General features: G+C 32.6%; 1 protein-coding gene, 1 long non-coding RNA gene and 1 pseudogene across 2 annotated transcripts; all 3 read left to right on the top strand.

Moving 5' to 3' along the window:
* Positions 1–1,339: 1,339 nt before the first annotated feature.
* Positions 1,340–2,522, top strand: LOC132040535 (uncharacterized). The gene is made up of 2 exons (XR_009410707.1): positions 1,340–1,738; positions 2,249–2,522. It is a non-coding gene; the product is annotated as an uncharacterized LOC132040535 (long non-coding RNA).
* An 8,271-nt stretch (positions 2,523–10,793) lies between these two features.
* Positions 10,794–13,695, top strand: LOC132040390 (S-adenosylmethionine decarboxylase proenzyme-like). Its single transcript, XM_059431023.1, has 3 exons — positions 10,794–10,938; positions 11,760–11,914; positions 12,146–13,695. Exon 3 carries the CDS (start codon positions 12,264–12,266, stop codon positions 13,491–13,493), a length of 1,230 nt encoding a protein of 409 aa, XP_059287006.1. The 5' UTR covers positions 10,794–10,938; positions 11,760–11,914; positions 12,146–12,263; the 3' UTR covers positions 13,494–13,695.
* An 811-nt stretch (positions 13,696–14,506) lies between these two features.
* LOC132039207 (F-box protein CPR1-like) lies at positions 14,507–20,800 on the top strand (annotated as a pseudogene).
* Positions 20,801–21,182: the final 382 nt, after the last annotated feature.

Here is a 21,182-nt window from a genome sequence, read left to right as displayed (position 1 = left end):
TACATATTTAATATTTAGTTACCGTTTAAAATATAATTGCGAAAATTAACCACTTTTAAGGTGAAACAATATTTGGACAAAATACACCCAGAGGAAATATGGAACAACTCTAGCAAAATATGCTGGAGTTCGAAAAATTCCTGTAGTTTCAGATGCAGTTCAAATTGTAGGAAAAATTCCTATAATTTTGTATTATCAGTTCAAATTCCAGCATTTCTGACTTAATAAACCTAATAGAGACCCATCTTGTTTTTATAATGGGTTGTTTTCTGTGTATTTCGTTCAAATAATTGAAGGGTTTTCCATCAAATAGGCTGGTCTTTAATTTTTTCCCTTCAAAATCGAACTTATACCTAGCGAGGCATAAGTTCTTTAAGCCCACGAAACATAACTTGTGGGATATTATGATACGAAATTGTAAATATATGCTCCACGAAAAAGTAATTTGTCTTGAGGGCCAAAAATTAAAGATCACCTCAATAGGACCAAAAGTGCAAATTCAATATGGATCCCTTATCCTAACCCATCTACAAAGTTTTGGCCCACTTCAAAGTCCAAAGTAATACTCCCTTCGTCCAAAAAATATGATGGAGTTAAAATATCTCATGGTCAGATTATTCTACAATATTTCTTGAAATAAAATTTACATAAATTTTGAAGAAAGGTTTGAGAATTTTTTTAATTGATAAGGAAAAATATGAGTGGAGATTGTATCATTGTCTAACATTGAGTGAGTTGCACCCCTCTATGATAACTATACTTGTAATGTATATATAAATTAGATGCAATCCCACCTTTTTGCAATATTTGGAGTCGAATATACCCTCTTCCAATTGAAAAAATAATGCAAGGAAGTTTAATATTGTTCCATGGATATGATCCTTTTACTTCTGATCAGAAGTCTCGGATTCATGTTATGAAAATGGAAAACGTCCTGACAGAAAATGTTTTATTTCATACTGGGCCTTATACCATATGAATTCAAATTAATTGGGATTTCAAAATGAATTTCGGACGCCAAATGAGATTCTCCCCCCCCCCCCCCCCGCACAAAAAAAAGTGTACATAATATGGTGATCCAAGGAAGGCCTTTTTCCAAATAAGAATGGAAACATTATTGAGTGAGATTTGCTCTATTCTTTTGTAAAGTGATAAGGATTGATGTGGACAAACTAAAAATTGGAACCTTTTTCCTATCTACATAATTTGGTAACTAACAACCAAAACACTCAAACCCTAAAATCTATATATAATATAAAGTGATAAACAATCCTACATGCGCACCTCTACTACTACTCATTTACATTTATCTTTTTTCTCCTTTTTTTGAAAATTTTCCTCCTTTTAAAATTAATATAATGTATGTTGAATAATTCAAAGGTCACCCTCTTAATTTCTTAGTCACACCTCTTAATTCTCTTAATTACACCTTTTTCCACCCTTACTTACAATTGCAGTTAGTGATGACTGATGAACGTATAGAAAATAAAGGGTCAGCAGACAAATGCTTAAAATTTGAGGGCCAGACTTATAACGCCCATCTTCATCATTTATTAGCAAACAAAAGTAATGACTATATAGAAGATTAAGGGTCCGCCAAATAATGTCATATAATTGAGGGGTATATTGAGGAGGTTCTTCATCATCATTGAATAACAGTGGAGCAAGCGCAAAGCAACGGCAAAAGCAAGAAAGTACAATTCAGTAAGTTTTACCATTTGAATTACATTTGGAAGAGGTATACCCTTTTTCTTTTTCTGTTTTTTTATTGGTAAAAAGGTATACCCTTTTTCTATTTCTATGTTTCATGTTATATACGGTAAAAGACACCCTTTTCACCAAGTATCACATTTCGCCAATTTGTATATTGGTTTAAGTGGAATTTTCAGAATAAAAAATAATATAACTACGATCGGTTAGAGATTTTTTTTTTTTTAAATTAGAATTATTTATGAAAGGGGTGAATAATTTAGTTGTTTCATAGTTGTTATTACTAATAAATTATTATTTTAAATTCTTATGTAACTCCCATTTAGCTATCCTTGAAACATTTTTCGTCTGGTATGCAACTAACATGCCGTTATCATCTATATTTTGTTAGCCTAGCGATATAGTCAATTTAGAGTAGTGATTAAATGAATATAATGACATCTTATTCTTTTTCCATAATTGTTTTGCATATTTCCATTTACCTGTTTGTATGCTTGCTATTTTATATATTTGATTTTTCTCTTCATTGGTGTTGCAGGAGAGAATGGAGAAAGAGATGAGATTACCCTTCTTATATGACGAGGAGAGTTACGATGTTTGGCACTCCAAAGAGGATCATTTAAGTTAGCATCTTGATGATCTAGACGTAAATGAAGACATCTTAACATTTTTATCATGAATTCCTGATATCCGAGATAGCTAATATTGGAGTATATTATGTTCTTTTTTCCCCTTATGTTCTTATTAATAGAGTATTATATTCAATCTTTAAAAAAAAAAAAAAAAATTAATCAGCTGAATAGTACTTTGTATCTGTTTAGTTACATGTCACTATTATGCCTCGAGTCTCTTAGGTTATCTATATATCTTACCTTTCTTTATTTTTGATAAGTCAAATAACCAAAAAAGGAAAAAAAAAAGAAAGAAAGAAGAAAATTTGACTTCTTTTTTAATTATTTTTTTATAATGAACGGGTAAGGAGTAAGAAAGGAAAAAGGGAAAAGGAAAAAAAAGTGATGAAATAGAAGAAAGAGGTAAAGGAAATGTAGAAGGACGAACGACGGGGAGAAAAAAATTATCATAGAATTTGGTTGCATTGATTTTGGGTGATGGATCGAGTTTTACTTCTGTTGTTCAAAGTTGAAGGAAGAGTTCAATTTTTAAAGCAAAGTTGAAGGATGTAAATTGATTTCGCCCAAAGATTCTACACTTGTGTGTACATATATTAAGTGCATAAAGGAATTAAAAAAAAGCATAATCACATTTCAAATTTTATTTTTTATTTTCGCATATACACACATAAATTGACCAATTTTTCTTGGATGTTTTGCTCTCATTACACGTCTCAAAGAAATGATGTATTATATACCTATATAGATTATACGAAAATCAAGTGCCCCCAGATTCGAGGAGACCAAAAAATTTAAGTGGTAAAAAATTAGAAGAAAAAAAAATTGAGAAAACTAATTGTAAATATTGAAATGGATCAAACCCTGAAATTTAAAGAAAACTCTTAGCACAATTTCTATAATTGGGTATTGGAAGATAGTTATTTTTATATGACAAAATTTTTTGATGACCGCGCGAAGCGCGGACAAGTTTACTAGTGTTCAATAAGACAAATTATTTATGCACTAGTTGCTAGAAGGCGATCACTCAAAATATTCTTTTTGCAACTATAGAAGAAAACTAAAATAAAAGAGAGATGAAGTTCGGATAGTACTTCGATGATTTTTACGGATATTTACTGCTACCCACCAAAGATATGTATGAGTTAATTTTATTCATTAAAATAGTCAACCCCGCTTTTACTCGGCCACCTCATTGAGTGCAAAAATAATTTATGAATTAAAGATTTTTTTTTTTTATAGCAGACAAATTTTTCGAAAATCAGTGAACACGATTCTATGTTCGATTTATAGTGGCTCGTCTGTTCTCTACCTTCTTCACTTAAATGATAGACTTTCATTTAGAGTAATGTTCTAACTTGTGAGGTAAGTCTAACTATACATTACACGCTACACTTTACCACCAAAATCCTAGAGACTTAGGAACTATAGTAATAATCTAATGAATACTTTCAATATCATAGTACGATTCATGATCATGAATGATAAAGAAAAAACACAGAGCATATAGACAAATAAATACTACATAAATTTAAGAAGAATAATCTTTACTGCTCTCTTTTACGTTTTGTCATTTTTTTGTTGTTGCTTATTTCACTTTAATATGTCAACTTTAACTCTCTCAGTGCTTATTCCATTAACCGGTGAAATTAACGTCCACAATTTAGCCTTTTATAAGGAAAAAAAACAATTTAATCTTCAATAATTAATTGTAGGACCAATGCCTATAATTCTATCTGGAATTCTAGTAAGCAACACGTCTGAAATTCTTAGTGACTCCTATCCTCATATTTTTGTGAAAATGACCAATTATACTATTTAAAAACCATCATTATTCTCGAATAATTAATTATTATAAGGAAAAAGAATAAAAGGTGTGGGGAAACTTTAATTTCTTTAATAAAAAGAATGAGAAGCATTTATAGAGAGGTCTAATTTAGCCATTATAGTGAAATCTTATTATAGAAGATAGCTTTTATAGAGATGTCTAATTTTGTATTCATGTTAATTATTGACTTCGATCCAATATGTATTATTAGAATTAGTTATTAACAAAATTTTGAGATATTTTAACTTTTCGTGTTAGCCAATTGGCACCATTCTTTGTGAATTTATTGAATTTTGCACTTGTCAACGTACATGGCACTATATAGAATTGCTCCTTGACTAGTGACTACTTGCTAATAAAAATAATATTTTTTCTCATAGCGAGGATCAAGAATCCAATCAATTGTTGTGACAACTCCATATGTACCACCCAGAGTTATGATAGGATAGATAAGATTTTTTCGACCTTGATTAGAAATTTTGAGTACAGACCTTAGATATTAAAAATCCTAGTAGAAAGTCCATTTTCTTTAACAGGCCTAGTGCGGGTCGAAGCTGAATTAGCCGGATCGCCAATATAAACACCGAATATTAGGTAGAAAACCTAAATAAAAAAGACACATCTTCGTCTTCTTCTTCTTGTCTATTAATGAAATAATGTGAGGATTCACATTATATAGGTTCCATTTAAAGGAGAAACACTCCTTAATTAATAAGTTTTTTTTTTTTTTTTTTTCATTTTTGGAACTTGAACATTTGATTAATAACATAGAAAATTTTAATATTTTATCCGTCCCAACCCATTCCTTGGTGATTTTCACAACAACCATTTAACACATGCATATGCATCACCTAACAAGAAGCTCATAAATCTAGGTTGAAGTTGTAAAATTATTTCGAAGATATGTGATCCAAATTAAATTCAAGATACTTGTTTAGAAACTAAGGGGGACAATCTCACCTACCCCACAAGTTTGGGGACTAAAACTGACCTTTCAACATTAAAAAAAGAGTAACATACCTACTAAATCATGAAGAGGATGGGGGAAAGAAATAGACAACTTTTGCAAGAAACATACAAATTCACCAATCAATCTTAGTGATTTGAAATAGTGGATGCTGAGTCTGTGTCTAAGAGGATGCACAATGGAGAATATGTGAGTGCAAGAAATTATAAAATCATATATAAATCTCCCAAAGGCTTCCGTATTAACACTCTAGACAAATTTCACATCAATAAAATACGGGATAGATAATGGATATATAAAGAAACACACCTTAAACCTTAGTGATACGTTTTAAAGCCATACGGGTCTAACTAAATTAGAGTGGACAATATATCACTAGTAAGTTGGGTCGCCTTTGAGTAGATCGCGAGACAAATCTTAGCATGGACGAATGAGTGTGAAGGAGGGTGTATGTAAAACTTTAAGAGTTCTACATCAAAAAAACACGAAGAAAGTATTGAATATAAAAAAAAGTTTTAAATCGTAATGACACATTTTGAAGCCGTGCGAGCCCAGACACTGGGTTGTTATACTCTCACCTAACAAGAATCTCAAACTCTAGGTTGAAGCTGTCAAATTATTTCAGAAGACATGTGATTCATGCAAATTCATTCGAGTACTTGTCTAGAAAGTAAAGGACAATCTCACCTACCCCAGAAGTTTGGGATTAATTAAACTTGACCTTTCAGCATTGAAAGAGAACCATATTTACAAAATAACAAGTGGAAAGGGGAAAGAAATAGACAACTCCAAGAAACGTACAAATTCACCAATCAATCTAAAATGATTTGAAATAGCGGATGCTTTGTCTGTGCCTAGGAGGATGCACGATGGAGAACATGAGTGGAAAATAATTGTTTTTTTTTCCCCTTGTTTCCAATCGGTACATTCGTATTAGGGCCTCATTAAATTTAGAGTCGTATCGGATAGAGGCGAAACAAATGACTTTTAGGTTATGGGTTCTGGATTACAATTATTTTTACTTACTTTGTTCGTTATAATTATTTTTACATATTAAATGAATTTTTCAAAATACAAATAAAGAGTTTGAATCAAAATTATTGAATTCTGCCGAAACCGAAGCCACTGTTATGGTCCCGGCCCTGGTGCGGAAAAGTCCCACATTGGGGGTAAAGTGCTTCCTACCAAAAATGACTCCACACTCAAAGTTTTAATCCGAGACTTCTGATTAATGATGGAGGAGTGCTTACCACTCCAGCACATCGATAGATTCTTACCCGCACTGAATGTTTACACCAAACCAACTCAACTTACTATTGTTAAATGATTAATGTAGTGAAATAATGCATTAATTAATCATAAGTGAGTAACAAAAATGTATGTACAAACACATACTGTCATATATCTATTTGTTTGATGTAGATATGTACATGTAAGTTTATACCTACCACAACCTTGGTACTTAAATTATTTTATAAAGAGATCATATTATTGGAGATCTTATTGAATTTAACAATATTATAATTGTATAGACCGTGAGGTTAGGTTATTAACTTATTACATAATGGGTCACATTTAGCTACTAGTAATTGACTTCAAACTTCATAATAATATCAGACAAATTTGTAAACTTAAAATAAGGACTGCATGCTTCGGCAATGAACTAATTAAGATTTTTGACATTAATGAGATCCTCATTCCAAGATCTCATTAGACTAATGATTCTTTTGTTTTCTCTTATCCCAATGACTTAAAAAATAAATGAAAGGTGCTTTCAATTCTCTTATCTCAATATCGTGTTGATGAGATTAATAAATAACATATTTTAATTTCTCTCTGTGGATACTCTAAATATTTTGTGTCAACTTATTTTAATTTGTTTAATACCGTGTAAATGATACTCCCTCCTGATAAAAAAGAGTGTCCACTTACAAAATCAGTGGCTAATGAAAGGAAGTTCACCATAAGAGAATCTCAACTATTGCAAAATCAGGCTCTGAGTAGTTTGATCCATACCACCAAAATACAAAGAACTTTTGTTTGTATTTGCCTGCAGCCCAGAGGCTAATGAAAATTGTTGAAAGCAATTGTGTATGGCGTTTACAGACTCCAAGTCACCTTTGGAGAACAGTAATAAATCATCTGCAAAACAAAGGTAGGTTAGGTTGAGCTTAGAACATCGTGGGTGAAATCTGAAGGCTTTGTTGGTTGCTAGCTCATTCAGTTTTCTACTTAGATATTCCATATCTATTGCAAAAAGAAAGGGAGATAGTGGATCTCCCGGTCTCAACCCTTTGGCTGCATTGAATGGTTCTGTAGGCTCTCCATTAACTAGGATTGTATAGTTGACAGATTGTACACATTCCATGATCCAAGAAATGTACTTTTGGGGGAATCCCAGTTCTTCTAGCACTTGATGTAAGAAAACTCACTCCAATGAATCATAGGCTTTTCTCAAGTCAATCTTGAGCATGCATCTATACGACAAGTGCTTTTCACCATAAGCTCTAACTAGCTCATGTGCTAAAATAACATTATCTGCAATCTTCCTTCCTGGTATAAAACCAGCTTGGGCTTCACTTGTTACACTTGCAATAACCTGTTGCATTGTTGAGGTAAGAATCTTGGATATGACTTTGTACAGGACTATACAACAGGCAATGGGTCTGAAGTCCTTTACTGTATCTGGATTGGTCACTTTGGGTATTAGCGTGACAGTGGTGCAATTCACTGCTCTTACTATATTACCAGTTGCAAAGAAATCCAGTACAACTGCGCACATGTCATATTTAATGATAGACCAAGTCTGTTTGAAAAAGTAGGAATTGTAGCCATCAACACCAGGAGCATTGTCATCATCAATAGCCCATAGCCCCTCCTTAACATCTTTCTCAGTCACCTCAGCACAAAGCAGTAATTGTTGATCATGATTCAGTCTTGGGCCTTGTCTCATCAGTAGCTTGTTAATAGCTGGCAAAGAGTGTGCTGCAGAACCCATCAAAGATTTATAAAACACCACAATTTCCTCTTTAATGTCTTCAGGGTCACTCAATATCTGTCCTGAGAGTGCTTTGAGTTCCACTATCTGCTTCTTCTGCGCTCTTTCCTTAACTACAGTAGAAAAATATTTTGTGTTGGAATCCCCCAATTTAAGCCAAGTGACTCTTGATTTCTGCTTCATGATACTTTCCTCGACCAAAGACCACTTCTCCAGCTTATGTATAGTATCGTTCTCCAATTCAAGAAGGGAGTTAGAATATTGAACATGAAGCTTCTTCTGTATATCTGCCAATTCTGTTCTTGCATTGTCAATCTTCTGAGTAAATCCTTTAAATTCTTCATTATTGAGTTGCTTGAGCAATGACCTAAGAACTTTTAGTTTCTGCCAAATATCTTGCATTGCATTTCTGTGATACCTCTGTTGGACATGAGTTTTGGCCACTAGGAGCATTGACATGATTTTTCCAATACTGTCTTTTGGACGTTTGATTTTGGTCTAAACTAAATCCATACAAAGTTTATATTATGAAGCTAATTAGACAAATTAATTTATATTATGACAGAAGAAAAGGAAAAATAAATTGATTCATACTCCAACAAACTTTGAATATTTAGAAATAAAAGTTATATTCCCAGCTTTCTCTTAGAGCTAATACTTAACATTAAATTTGAAATAACTTCCGTATTTAGAAAATAATAGTAACAGCCCCAACTAAACATTTTCTTGAGCAAAGACTAACGTTTAGTGTGATATAAGAGCAGGAAAAGACTATTAATTTCAATTTTTCACAAAACATAATAGAAATTAAGTTTGAAGGGAAGATATAATTGCTTTGTAAAAAGATAATAACACTTTTCATCCCTAAGTTATTAGTGAATTCTAATTTTGGTACTTGTAGAATTGTGATAAATGACTTAACAGATTTAACTTTCAATTAATTAAAATATTTGTTTTTGGCCCCTAATGTATAGAAAATGTCATATTTAACTAGTTCCAGTTTCCTTATTTCTCTCAGATTGTAGTTCAATTGGTTAGAGCACTCCCATGTCAAGGCGGAAGCTGCTTCGAGCCCCAACAGTTCCGACGAATTCAATAAATATATTAATTGATCTCATCAAATTGGGATTAATACAAAATTAATTTAGCACATGAGTAATTAAGTGGTGGAACAATTAATAATTATGATAAATTTGTGAATGTTTATAAGCAAAGAGATAAAAAATGTACAATTCGATTAATTAAAAGATTGATATACTTAATATCATAAAGACTAAAATTAAAATTTATCTATAGTTGGGGGACTAAAAATGCTATTAATCCTTAGAAAACGTTAAGTGATTGGGCGGGCCAAAACCGATCCAATTGGAATTCTTGCGGGCTAACTGGGCCGGTTTCCCAGGCCCAACCCAATGTCCCAGCTCGATCCCTATCCCCCATTACTTTATCCCACCCTCTCCGATCAAAGTGGAACCAAGGCGGTACAAGATCGACCTAGGGCCGGGCCGGGCCGGGCCAGGACAGTCCAAAGATCGGACTCGGGATGGGCCTGGACGGCCCGACTCTTGACACCCTAAATCTAGTTTATTCAAACATGATTTTTGAAAAAAGAGGTTGAGGAGGAGGAGGCAATTGTCATTTAGTAATTTTTTTTTCCATTTATGCTACACAATTTGTATAACTTATCAATCGGGCATTATAAATTCAGCAAATAATAATTACAGTAAGAAACAAGCACGAGGAAATTTATACTCCTCTACATTTATCTTTCCACAAACAGTAAAGGAAAAAAAAAAGTTAGATACGTGTCGAAATAATGAAAGGCATGCATAATCCAATATACACGTGACAATCAGAAGAAGACAAAAGTTTCATCTGTTCCCACTAGAGTCTTCAGAGACTCACTCAAGGTTTAGACCAAAAGGGAATTGACATTTTTCTCCTTGGGATTTTGATAATCTTAATTATTATATTATAAATATAATTTAATTTTTTAAAATGTTAGTTTATGCTATTAATAACTTATCTATAATTGTCTTGTAGTAATCTAATTCTGTAAATACTTCTATATTATCAATATATAAAACTTAAAACTCTTTCTTTTTTACTATTTTCCAAAAGTAATCGCACAATAGAGAGAAAGAGAGCGCGCACGCTCGTGAAAATGCTGAAAAAGTGGTAGAAAATGACTAAAATACTAATTCATACTCAATATTTAATTAAATCAGATAGTGTAATTTTAGCAGTAAAAATTAAGGCGAGAATACATAATATGAAACACTATTTTTATTTGATGTTTAAACATCAAGTACTTATATGTTTTTAGTAGAAAATTAAATAAATATACGTACCATTTCTTTATATCAAATCAGACAATTCGTTTAATCTCAATAGTTAAAAATTAAACATAATACGTACACCTAAGTCTAACCATAATTAAGTAATAATTGTATGCATAAAAGTAGATAAATTCTTATTATAATGATGATCTTTCTTAAGAAAGGAGATAATTGTGTGGTAGTTGAGTCATTATATATTGTAGATTGTGAAAATTTAGATTCTTGTTTCTTACCCAAGAAAATAAAAAGCAAAAAGGGGTAGTTGGAGCCCTACGTTTTCTCCTCTTCAACTCTATCTATAAATACTCTCTCCCCTTTCACTTCTCTTCATCACTCAAATAATATTTCCTCTTTGTTGCTTTTTTAGTTATTTGTCTTTGCCTTCAAAGAAATACACACAAAGAAAAAGAAAAAAAGAAAGAGAAAAACAAAGAGAGCTTTGTTCTTCATCTTCAATCAGAAAAAATGTAATTTCTCCAACTTTCTCTTTGTTTTTTCCATTATTTGCATGTTCATTTTGGCTTAACATCAACCTTTTTTATTTGATTTTTATTCGATTTCTTATTCCTTATAAAAAATGTTCTATCATTCTTTGATTTTGAAATTCTGAATTCTTAGCAGGCATTTGAATATAGATTTGGTTGAAACTTGAAAAAAAATTAAAGTTTGAAAAATTATATATGGAAGTTTTTGCCAACCAATTTATACATAAAGGATCCATTAATAGGGGCAGAGTTCGACCGAGCTCAATAACTTTTGTTCAAATTAATGTATTTATGTTAAAAAAATTATTAAATATCGACAAATATTAGATTTAAAATCCGGTTATTATCACTAGAAGTCGTCGTTTTAAAATCCAGCAATCATTGAAATCCTGACCCCACCTCTATCTATAAACCTTCTTGTGTTGTTCTTGCTACACTGAGTAATTCCTTTTCAGCTTCGAGTTTGATATTGATGCTAAAATATGCAATAAAATCGACTAGGACTTAACGATTTAATTAACGAAATTGTGTTTGAACAGCATTTTACTTGAAAAACCTAGTTAAAGTTACTTTTTCAAACTTTGAAATTCAATCAGTTTAATATATGACTAAATGCTGTTTGAATGGTAGCTAGATTGTTTCCCTTTCTTAGTTTTAACAAAGTTATCCATCAATCCATTATATGCATTCTTGCTTCTTTTTTTTTTTTTTCCTCCTGATTTTGGTATCTGCTATGCACAAATTTGAATCTGTTCTATATATCTGTTGTATACATAAACTGACATTGTATAACTTTGTTACAGTGCAAGAAAGATTTGATGTTGTAATGGAAACCAAAGGTGGTAAGAAAAATTCTTCTTCCAGTAGTATCCAATACGAAGCTCCTCTCGATTACATCATCGAAGACGTTCGTCCTAACGGTGGCATCAAAAAATTCCGATCTGCTGCTTACTCTAACGTAAGTGTATAATGTTTGTATAATATCGTGTTATGGTGTATACCGTGAGTATAAGCACTGTTGCGGGAAAAAAAAATAAAAGAAGTTGGTTATGCGAACGTAAACTGAAAATATGGCTATGTAGGTGTAATATATTACGTTGGATTGTATATTTTTGTAATTTCTTCAAAATGAACAAAATCTTATCCATTTTCTGTTTCTAATTTTTCTCTCTTTTTTGTTTTATTGCAGTGCGTGAGGAAGCCATCCTGATACTCTTTTTTTCTAATTTTCTTGCCTTTTATTTTCAATCAAATTCCATAATCCATTTTCCAATAATTCTAGTTCATTTTTTTTTTTTATTACTAAAATGGCTGTTTCTGCAATTGGGTTTGAGGGCTATGAAAAAAGGCTAGAAATCACATTTACTGAGCCACCTATGTTCATTGACCCATCCGGTTCGGGTCTGCGAGCCTTAACTCGTTCACAACTCGACTCGATCCTCGAACCAGCTTGTTGCACCATTGTTTCACAGCTATGCAACACTGAGTTCGACTCGTATGTGCTCTCCGAATCGAGTTTATTTGTTTATCCTATGAAGATTATTCTGAAGACTTGTGGTACTACAAAGCTTCTGTTATCCATTCCTCAGATTTTGGAACTCGCTGAGACGCTCTCACTCGGTGTTGACTCGGTGAAGTACTCGCGCGGGACGTTTATTTTTCAAAATACACAACTTGCCCCTCATCGGAGCTTCTCCGAGGAGGTGGCGTTTCTCAACTCGTTCTTTAAGAACGGGAATGCTTATGTACTCGGCGATCTGAAATCGCCGAGTACCAACTGGCATGTCTATGTGGCACATGTGGGCCCATGCAAGTTGGCTGATCCGACGGCTAAGGTTACTTTGGAAATGTGCATGACGGGATTGGATCGTGAAAAAGCGGCTGTATTTTTCAAAAAATCGGGAGACGATTATTTGGAGGGGTGTGAAATGACGAAAATGTCCAGGATATGTGATATTATTCCAAGTCATGAGATTTGTGATTTTGAGTTTGAGCCTTGTGGATATTCTATGAATGGGATTGACGGTGCAGCATACTCTACGGTGCACGTGACACCAGAGGATGGGTTCAGCTACGCTAGCTATGAAGCCATGGGGTTAAACCTTGGGTCCGTTGGGCTTGAGCCGCTGGTCAAGAGGGTGCTGACGTGTTTCGAGCCAGCTGAGTTTAGTGTGGCCATCACGTGTCTTGGTGGGTCCTATGAGGACGTACGTGTTGATGTGGAAGGGTACACATCTCGCAATGTGGTGAAGCAGGATTTTCCAGGTGGCGGGTACATCATCTATCGGTGCTTCACCGTCACGGAAAAAGTGAGCGGGGTCCACACTACTAGCTCCAACCCTAAGGCAGAGAAAGGGAGCGTGGTCCCCACTGCGGCCAACTCCGACCCTAAGAAGATGGTGCATTGCTGGAAGGAGGAGGCGGCGAAGTTGCGGCGGCCTTCCGATGCGTTGGTTCTGTCTAGCATGACGGGTTCAATAATAGGCTTGGGTCATAACACAACCCGACCAAATTTGTCAGCTATGGTTGGGGACTAATGACAAGGCATGTTGTAGTTTGTTAATATTTTCATTTTAGTTCAATCAGGCCCTTGTGTTTTGGAATAAATGGACTTCTAGTCCTACCCAATTAGATCTAAGTTTCAATTAGGTCCTGATATGAGGCCTATTGTCTTGTAGCCAAAAGATGGAATTATTGTATTGACTATAATGCAATGCAGTTTCAGTTCTCGTTGGATTATTTGCCCATTTGATTTCTATTCATTGTGATAATATCAGAATTCATTTCTATAGATGGCATTTTTTTTTTCTTTCTTCAGTATGCAGTTATTCAATCAAAGAGTGAACTTTCTAATAACAGAGACGAGTATAATGAATAAAATCAAGTTATTTATCCAAATAAAAGACTCTAATTAGCCAACTACATAAATCTTCAGCAGGAGAGGAGTAATCAACCAAGTTTAGAAGAGCATCCCGAAAAATCAAAGTGCTGATGTCTTTCTTAGAGGTCAAATATTACAAGGAGTGTCCACATCATTTCAAGTTTGAGAAAGACAGCTATTCTAGCCCTCGTTTCATGTTCTATTTCACTCCCTGGTGCGGGTTCTTTTCACCCTTCCCGATCGTTGTGGTCGGACTCTATTATGGATTTCTGATCCAATAAAAAATATTTTAAAAAAGGATATGTGTTGGATTGACACTACAAATCTAATCCAAATAAAATAGATACAGAAAAGTATAGATGGGAGAATAAATAAAGACTAAGTGGAAAACAAAACTATAATTTACTTAGATTTGTTGAATCCTGATAGAGAATTTTGCGGAGAAGAATTAAGGAAATATATAGAATTGTATTCTGGACAATATAGGACACAAATGCCAAAACAGAAAATAGCTGCTTTAAATAAATTCAAGTATAAAATAAAAGTACTAATGTTCTCTAATATACATATTTATGGAGGGCCTGTATGTACAGTAAAACTAATTAATAGGTCATTGCTACATTTAAGGAGAACTCGATGCGAAACCCAAAAATAATTCGCATGGAAGAAAACTCAAAATCAATTCAAAGGAAATATTACTGATCGAGGAGTTAGGATTATGGAACACAGGAAAATTAACATCATCAATTCTTCAATATGATGATGTTGGATGGAATTATGAAAAGATTGCCTCAAGATGTAGTAATTTCTATACTTTTGAGGTTTCCAATAAAATCTCTTTTACGATTTAAATTCATCTATCATACAAATCCTTAATGTTTATCAATATTCATCTCAATCGCACTGTAACAACAACAAAAGAATTCATCCTTTTCAGCGCTACAACTGAGAAGAACCGGAAATAACCAAATGGGATCACGACGATTTTAATCCCGTTGTGCGGTAGAATAACCAAAAATTTGGTATGGCATAATTTAAAAATAAATAAATGATCAAACCGTACCATTAACGCCCCTAATTTGAATGATAATATTGGGCCGTGGCAACACATGTTAGACTTTTGGGCCACGTTGAAGTCGAACTAGTTGTACAATCCAAGTACAACTAGAATAATGTTTGTTTCAAAATCCCTGTCCGGATAGGAATATAGTTGAGAAAAGGACCAAAATAGTACATTATTTTTGGGTTTGGACCTAAAATTATACATGTTCTTTTACACGGAGCGTTAAGAGTACATTATGTTTGCATAAGTGGTGCACTTTTAGTCAAATTCCCAAATATTTTTTTAGAAATTTAACGGAAAAGAACAAAAATGCCCCTAAACTTTTAGAAAAGGTATAAAAATACCCTTTTTTCATCTATTTTGCTAAAACTACCCCTCAATTCAAATTTTTGGCTCATTTATTACCTTTGACTAACGGACAACACTAATTTTTTTTTAAAAAAAATATTTAAATTACACATGACATTTTATTACTGGAAAATTGATTTATTTTTTAAAAAAGAAATCTGAAAAATCGTTATTTGTAGAATAAGGAAAAATAATTTTCAAAACCATTTTTTTTTTTTTAAAACAAATGTAGTAAGCCTTTTATATATATATATAAAAAATCAGAATTGGATTTTCATTAACACATGTGGAATTTTTTTAAATCTGGAAAACTTTTTTTTAATGGGTGGAAACCCCTTTTTTTTTTAAAAAAAAAATGGAAAATTCAATTTTTTAAATCTGAAAAACTGATTGTTTTTTTTAAGTAAAATGTGCAAAACTAATACTCCATAAGTTCTTCTAGATTTAAAAAAAGACAGTTTTCTGTTTTTTTTTTTTAAACACAGTTTTCCATAAAAAAAATTAATTTTTTCAGATTTTTTTAAAAATCCAGTTTTTTAGATTTTGAAAAAAAAAATCTACTTTTTCCTTCTTTCCTTTTTTTTTTTTTTAAGTGTCCTAAAAATAAAATCATGAAAATCTATATATTTTAGGACAAAAACAACATTTTTCCAGATGTTTAAATAAAAAAAATCCAAATTTCCAGTTTTTATTTTTTTATTTTTTAAAAACGGGTTTTAAAAAATTATTTTTCTTGATTCTACAAATAAAGATTTTCTATATTTTTTATTTTTTTTATAAAAATCAATTTTCCAATAATAAAATGTCATGTATGATTTTTTTTTTTTTAAAATTTAGTGTTGTCCGTTAGTCTAAGGACATAAATCAGCCAAAAAGTTGAATTGAGGAGTAGTTTTAGCAAAATAGATGAGTAAAGGGTATTTTTATACCTTTTCTAAAAGTTCAGGAGCATTTTTGCCCTTTTCCGTTATATTTTAAAAAAGATATTTGGGAGTTTGACTAAAAATGCACCACTTATGGAAACATAATGTACTATTAGTGCTCCATGTGAAAGAACATGTATGATTTTAGGTTCAATGTTGCACGCCTACATAAACCCAATTTATCTTTTTAGCTTATTTTCTTTCTTTCAAATTAGCTATGGCGAACTGGGCAAAGTTGCCTTTGGATCTAACTATTGCTCACATTGCGAAGCGTGTTAAAGTGATTGAAGATTTCACTGCTTTTGGTGCTGTTTGTTACTTCTTGGCGACCTGCTGGCACCAAGGATGAGTTTGATGTGCTTTCGCCCCAAGTTTCGTTACTTATGCTTGGTGCAAAAGATGAAGATTATCAGGAATTTTATTCTCTTTCCAAGAAGAAAGTTTCTCGCATATTTCTCCCTGAAGCTAGAAACGCAGAGTGTTTTCCGACAGAGGGATGGCTTTGCACCGTCGCATATACTGCTAACGGAGAGATGAACTTGTTACATGCATCCTTTCTCCCGGACCCAAATTCAACTTCCCTAATGTAAAGCCTTACTTGCTTTTCATTATTACGAAAAAGAACCGACGTGGCAGTACATCATAAAAGCCATCTTATCTGTCAATCCTTCTGTTACATCAGATTATGTCATTACGATATGCTATAATCTTCATGATGGTAATAATGGTTTCGCTTTTTGGCGACATGGAGACCTCAACTGGATTCATACTGACCCTGATAATTTTGGCTAAGGGCCAATTTTCTTATGTAGATTATGGTGACCGAGTCTGGGTTTTTGATCCTACCATTAAGCCACCAACTGTGCGTTTAGTTGTTGAATTGGATGATGATATATTTAATCACCACTCAGTTCAGTTCAATTTAGTTGAAGTATCCGGTGCATTATTATTCGTTACTCGATTTTATAATATTAAAGAAGATAATGAAGATGATTTTGCCAATGGTAGTACAGTTGAGACCCATAAATTTAAAGTTTGTGAAGTGGATGTAACCAAAGGTGAATTGAAGGAGGTTAAAACTTTGGGAGATTCAACAATCTTTTTGGGCCGTAACGAAGCAAGCTGCATCGACTCTTCTAAGTTTACTGAAGTCAAGCCTAATCATATATATTTTACTGATGATTGGTTTGATTTGATAGAGAATCGGAAGGAGGGGTTGGAAGAAATATGGGGGCTTACGGATTGGGCTCCTCTCCATTTCCCTTCTCTCCATTTTCTCCAAGTTCTATCTTGGATTAGAGACACATGGCATGAATTAGAATTAATGGCTAAGATTTAATTGACTAAAACAAGGCTCTAACCATGATTACATAATTAATAACTTATCCATAAATATATTAGAATAATTTTCTCTCTCTTCCTATTTTAATATTCCATCTTTTTTTCAATCATGACAACTCTTTAATGGTGATATTTTTCAGAATATAGACAACTCTTTGAGAAACATAAAATTACCAATTGAATAATGGGGTGTATATTAAGTGAATTAGTAAGCCTCATAATTGAAAAAATGGAAAATATCACCAATTGAATAATGGGTCTATTAGGGGAAAAAATTAATTGGCAAAAAATAATCGGATAAATCAGAAAAAATATTTTATTGCGTAGAAAAAGTAAATAGGAAGAGAGAGAAAATTATTCTAATATATTTATGGATAAGTTATTAATTATGTAATTATGGTTAGAGCCTTGTTTTAGTCAATTAAATCTTAGTCATTAATTATAATCCATGCCATATGTCTCTAATCCAAGATAGAACTTGGGGAAAATGGAGATAAGGGAAATGGAGAGGAGCCCAATCCTGAATTTATTTACATATAGACAGTGTATTATAAAAATTGTTTTGGCTGATTCGGTTCTCTATTTAGGATTAAGGAATTGCAAAGTGAAACATTGGCAAACAGAAAAGCTACCTTTCTTTTGGCTAATCTAAAAATTAATACCCTTCTTCCTTATCAATTCCACTTTACCCTCTTATTGTAACATTTAATTATTTAAGGATTTGGAAACAATACCCCTCCACATGTTACATGGGAATATAACCTCCTTATACAATATTTTTCATAACATTTTTTTCTTGAATAATTGTTTTTCCTAGAACTAAAATACGAAAATATATAATTATTCATTATTATTAGATATAAGCTGCTTCATTTGCAATCCTACCTTCAATAATTTGAGAACATTTTCTGCAATAGAGTTATTCAATCAAAGAGTGGATGACTTTCAAATAACGGCACCGAGTATATCATTAATAAACTCAATTTTAATATAAATTTATCCAAACAAGAGACTCTCTATTTAGCCAGTTACATAACTCTTCAACAAGAGAAGAGTAATCAACAAAGTTCTTCTCCGAGATAAACTCGATATATCGAAGTGTTTCCCGACGTTCTTAGAGGTCAGGTGCTTTAGGAGGTCCACATCATTCTAAATTTGAGAAAAAACACCTACTTCAATCCTCAAATCACGGAAAACTATTGCGAAAGCTTCTAGGGAATTCATAGAATTGTACTATCAAAAATTCATCAATAAAATTATTTTCTTCATATTTTTATTTGTGATTGCAATTAATATTTCATAACTTGAAATTTGTCACGAACAGGTAGAATAACTGTATTCATTTATCCAAGATGTATTAAAAGTGTCTTAGTAATCTCTCATATTGGACAATATAGGACACAAATGTAAAAATAGCTGCTTTAAAATAAATCTGTAGAACGAATTAATAGGTCATTGCTACCTTATGGAGAACTCTATGCGAAAACCAAAATTAATTTGCATGGAAAGAAACTCAAAATCACAATTCAAAAGAAATATTACTAATCGAGGAGTTAGATAATGAGCGTGTAAGGGTCTGAAAACTGGTTGAGATCAAGTCGAGACCAGTCACTAACTTAACATCAAATCATTTGTCAATATGGTGGTGTTGCATGGAATTGTGAAAAGATTGCCTCAAGATGTGGTACTTTCTAAACTTCTGAGGTTTTCAATAAATGTGTCAATCTTTGTCTCAAAAAGATCGGTGACGATCATGACAATTTAATCCCATTGTATCAGATCTAGATCTGCCATATATGACTTTCAATGACCTTATAGTTAATGATCTAGTCGGCTCTTGCAATGGTTTGATTCTTTTCACGAATTATCCAGATGACATCGTCTTATTTAATCCAGCTACTAAAAATTACATGTTACTCCCACCTAGCCCTTTTGTTTGTCCTAAGGGACTTGTTCGCTTCTTTAGAGGTGTTGGATTTGGTTTCGATTCAATTGGGAATGACAACAAGCTTGTCAGAATTTCCATTTTTTTTAATAGCAAATATGGTTACGATTTTAAAGAGAAAAAAATAGAGGTTTATGATTTATGCATGAATTCTTGGAGATATTTGTATCATGTGGATCAGCAGTTGCGTGCTGCAGTTGAGCTTCCAGGTTGCGAGATTCTTTATAATGGATCATTTCATTGGTATGCACAATTAATATTACATGATTTAGACTTAAGGATGATTCTTTGTTTCGACATAAGTACTGAGATTTTTTGCAATATGAAAATGCCAGATAATTGCGATGCATGATGAAAAATAAATAAATATGGTATCTCAAAAGGAAATATCCAACTTCATCTTTCCTATATTAAATATTCTTTGATATAGTACTAATGTTTTAGCCTCCAAGGATTCACTAATGTTTTAGCCTCCAAGGATTCTTCCTCCATGATTAGTCTTTTAATTCTCCTTATTGTCATTAAATTGCTGCCTCATTATTAGCCTTTTAATCATCTTTAATGCCATTAATAACTTCCATATAACCGTTGGTGGCTTCCCATACGAGAAGAGAGGTTTTTTCTTTAGCTATAAATAATCTAAGTTCTTTTCCTTTTGGAGGCAGAAGAGACAAAACACATATTTTCCTCTTGTGAGTGTTGAAGTATAGAGACATATATCAATATAAAATCTTCCTTTCACTTTTGTGTGCTGGTTTTTTTTTTTTTTTTTTTTTTTTTTTTTTTTTTTTTTTTTTTAATAAATCTTTGTCAGATTATGGCTCCTAATTTTGTGCTACAAGAGCTTGTTGAATCCTTGGGGATACACCCATACCGGGTGAAATCTCCTTAAGGACAGTGTCTTAATTGACATGCCTCAAGCTTTGAAGAATTCTCTACAAGGGTTCGTGATCAAGTATTTTTCATAAGATTTCCAACAATCGCGCCTTTCAGGTGACGTACTACGGCCTCGTAATCTCTAATGGGTCTTTAACGTTGATTTGTTACCCTTTCAGTGATGGAGATATGATGGATATCTGGATAACGATGACGTACAATGTACACGAATCTTGGACCAGGAAATACATAATTAGACATGTTCCTATTGAATTTGAATCCCCATTAACAATTTGGAGGGATCACTTATTGCTACTTCAAAGTAAAAGTGGTTTCTTATTTCCTACAATCTTAATGTCAATGAAGTAAAGGAATATTTCAACTTATATGGTCATCGTGAAACTTTGAGAGTTATAATTTAGAAAGAAAGTTTGGTGCCAATTCCAAAAAGAATTTCAAGAGCATGATACACAAATTAATATTTAGCAAGGTGTAGTAATTGTATATGAAACCTACTCTTGCATAGATTACAATTGTATATGAAACCTAATCTTGCATAGATTACAATTGTATATGAAACCTAATCTTGCATAGATTTTCTTATTTTCATTTGGTTTGTGTTTCAGGATGTCAAGGAAGAATATTGATGGATGTGATAAATGAGTGCACATGTCAGGCAAAAGTATATGAATATATATGGGTGATTTGTACAAATATGATTTTCATCCCTTGCTTAAAAGTTGGTCTCGTTAAGAAAAGCGGTGAAGAAATAATTGTTTCATCAGAATCTGGAGCAAAATCCTAGCGGGTAGTTCGAATTCTTATTTGATATTGGTAAAACTTGCCTCA

This window comes from Lycium ferocissimum, chromosome 12, assembly GCF_029784015.1.
Source record: "Lycium ferocissimum isolate CSIRO_LF1 chromosome 12, AGI_CSIRO_Lferr_CH_V1, whole genome shotgun sequence".
Lineage (NCBI taxonomy): Eukaryota > Viridiplantae > Streptophyta > Magnoliopsida > Solanales > Solanaceae > Lycium > Lycium ferocissimum.
The sequence above is the reverse complement of the archived record's forward strand: the minus strand, read 5'-3'. Positions and strand labels throughout refer to the sequence as shown.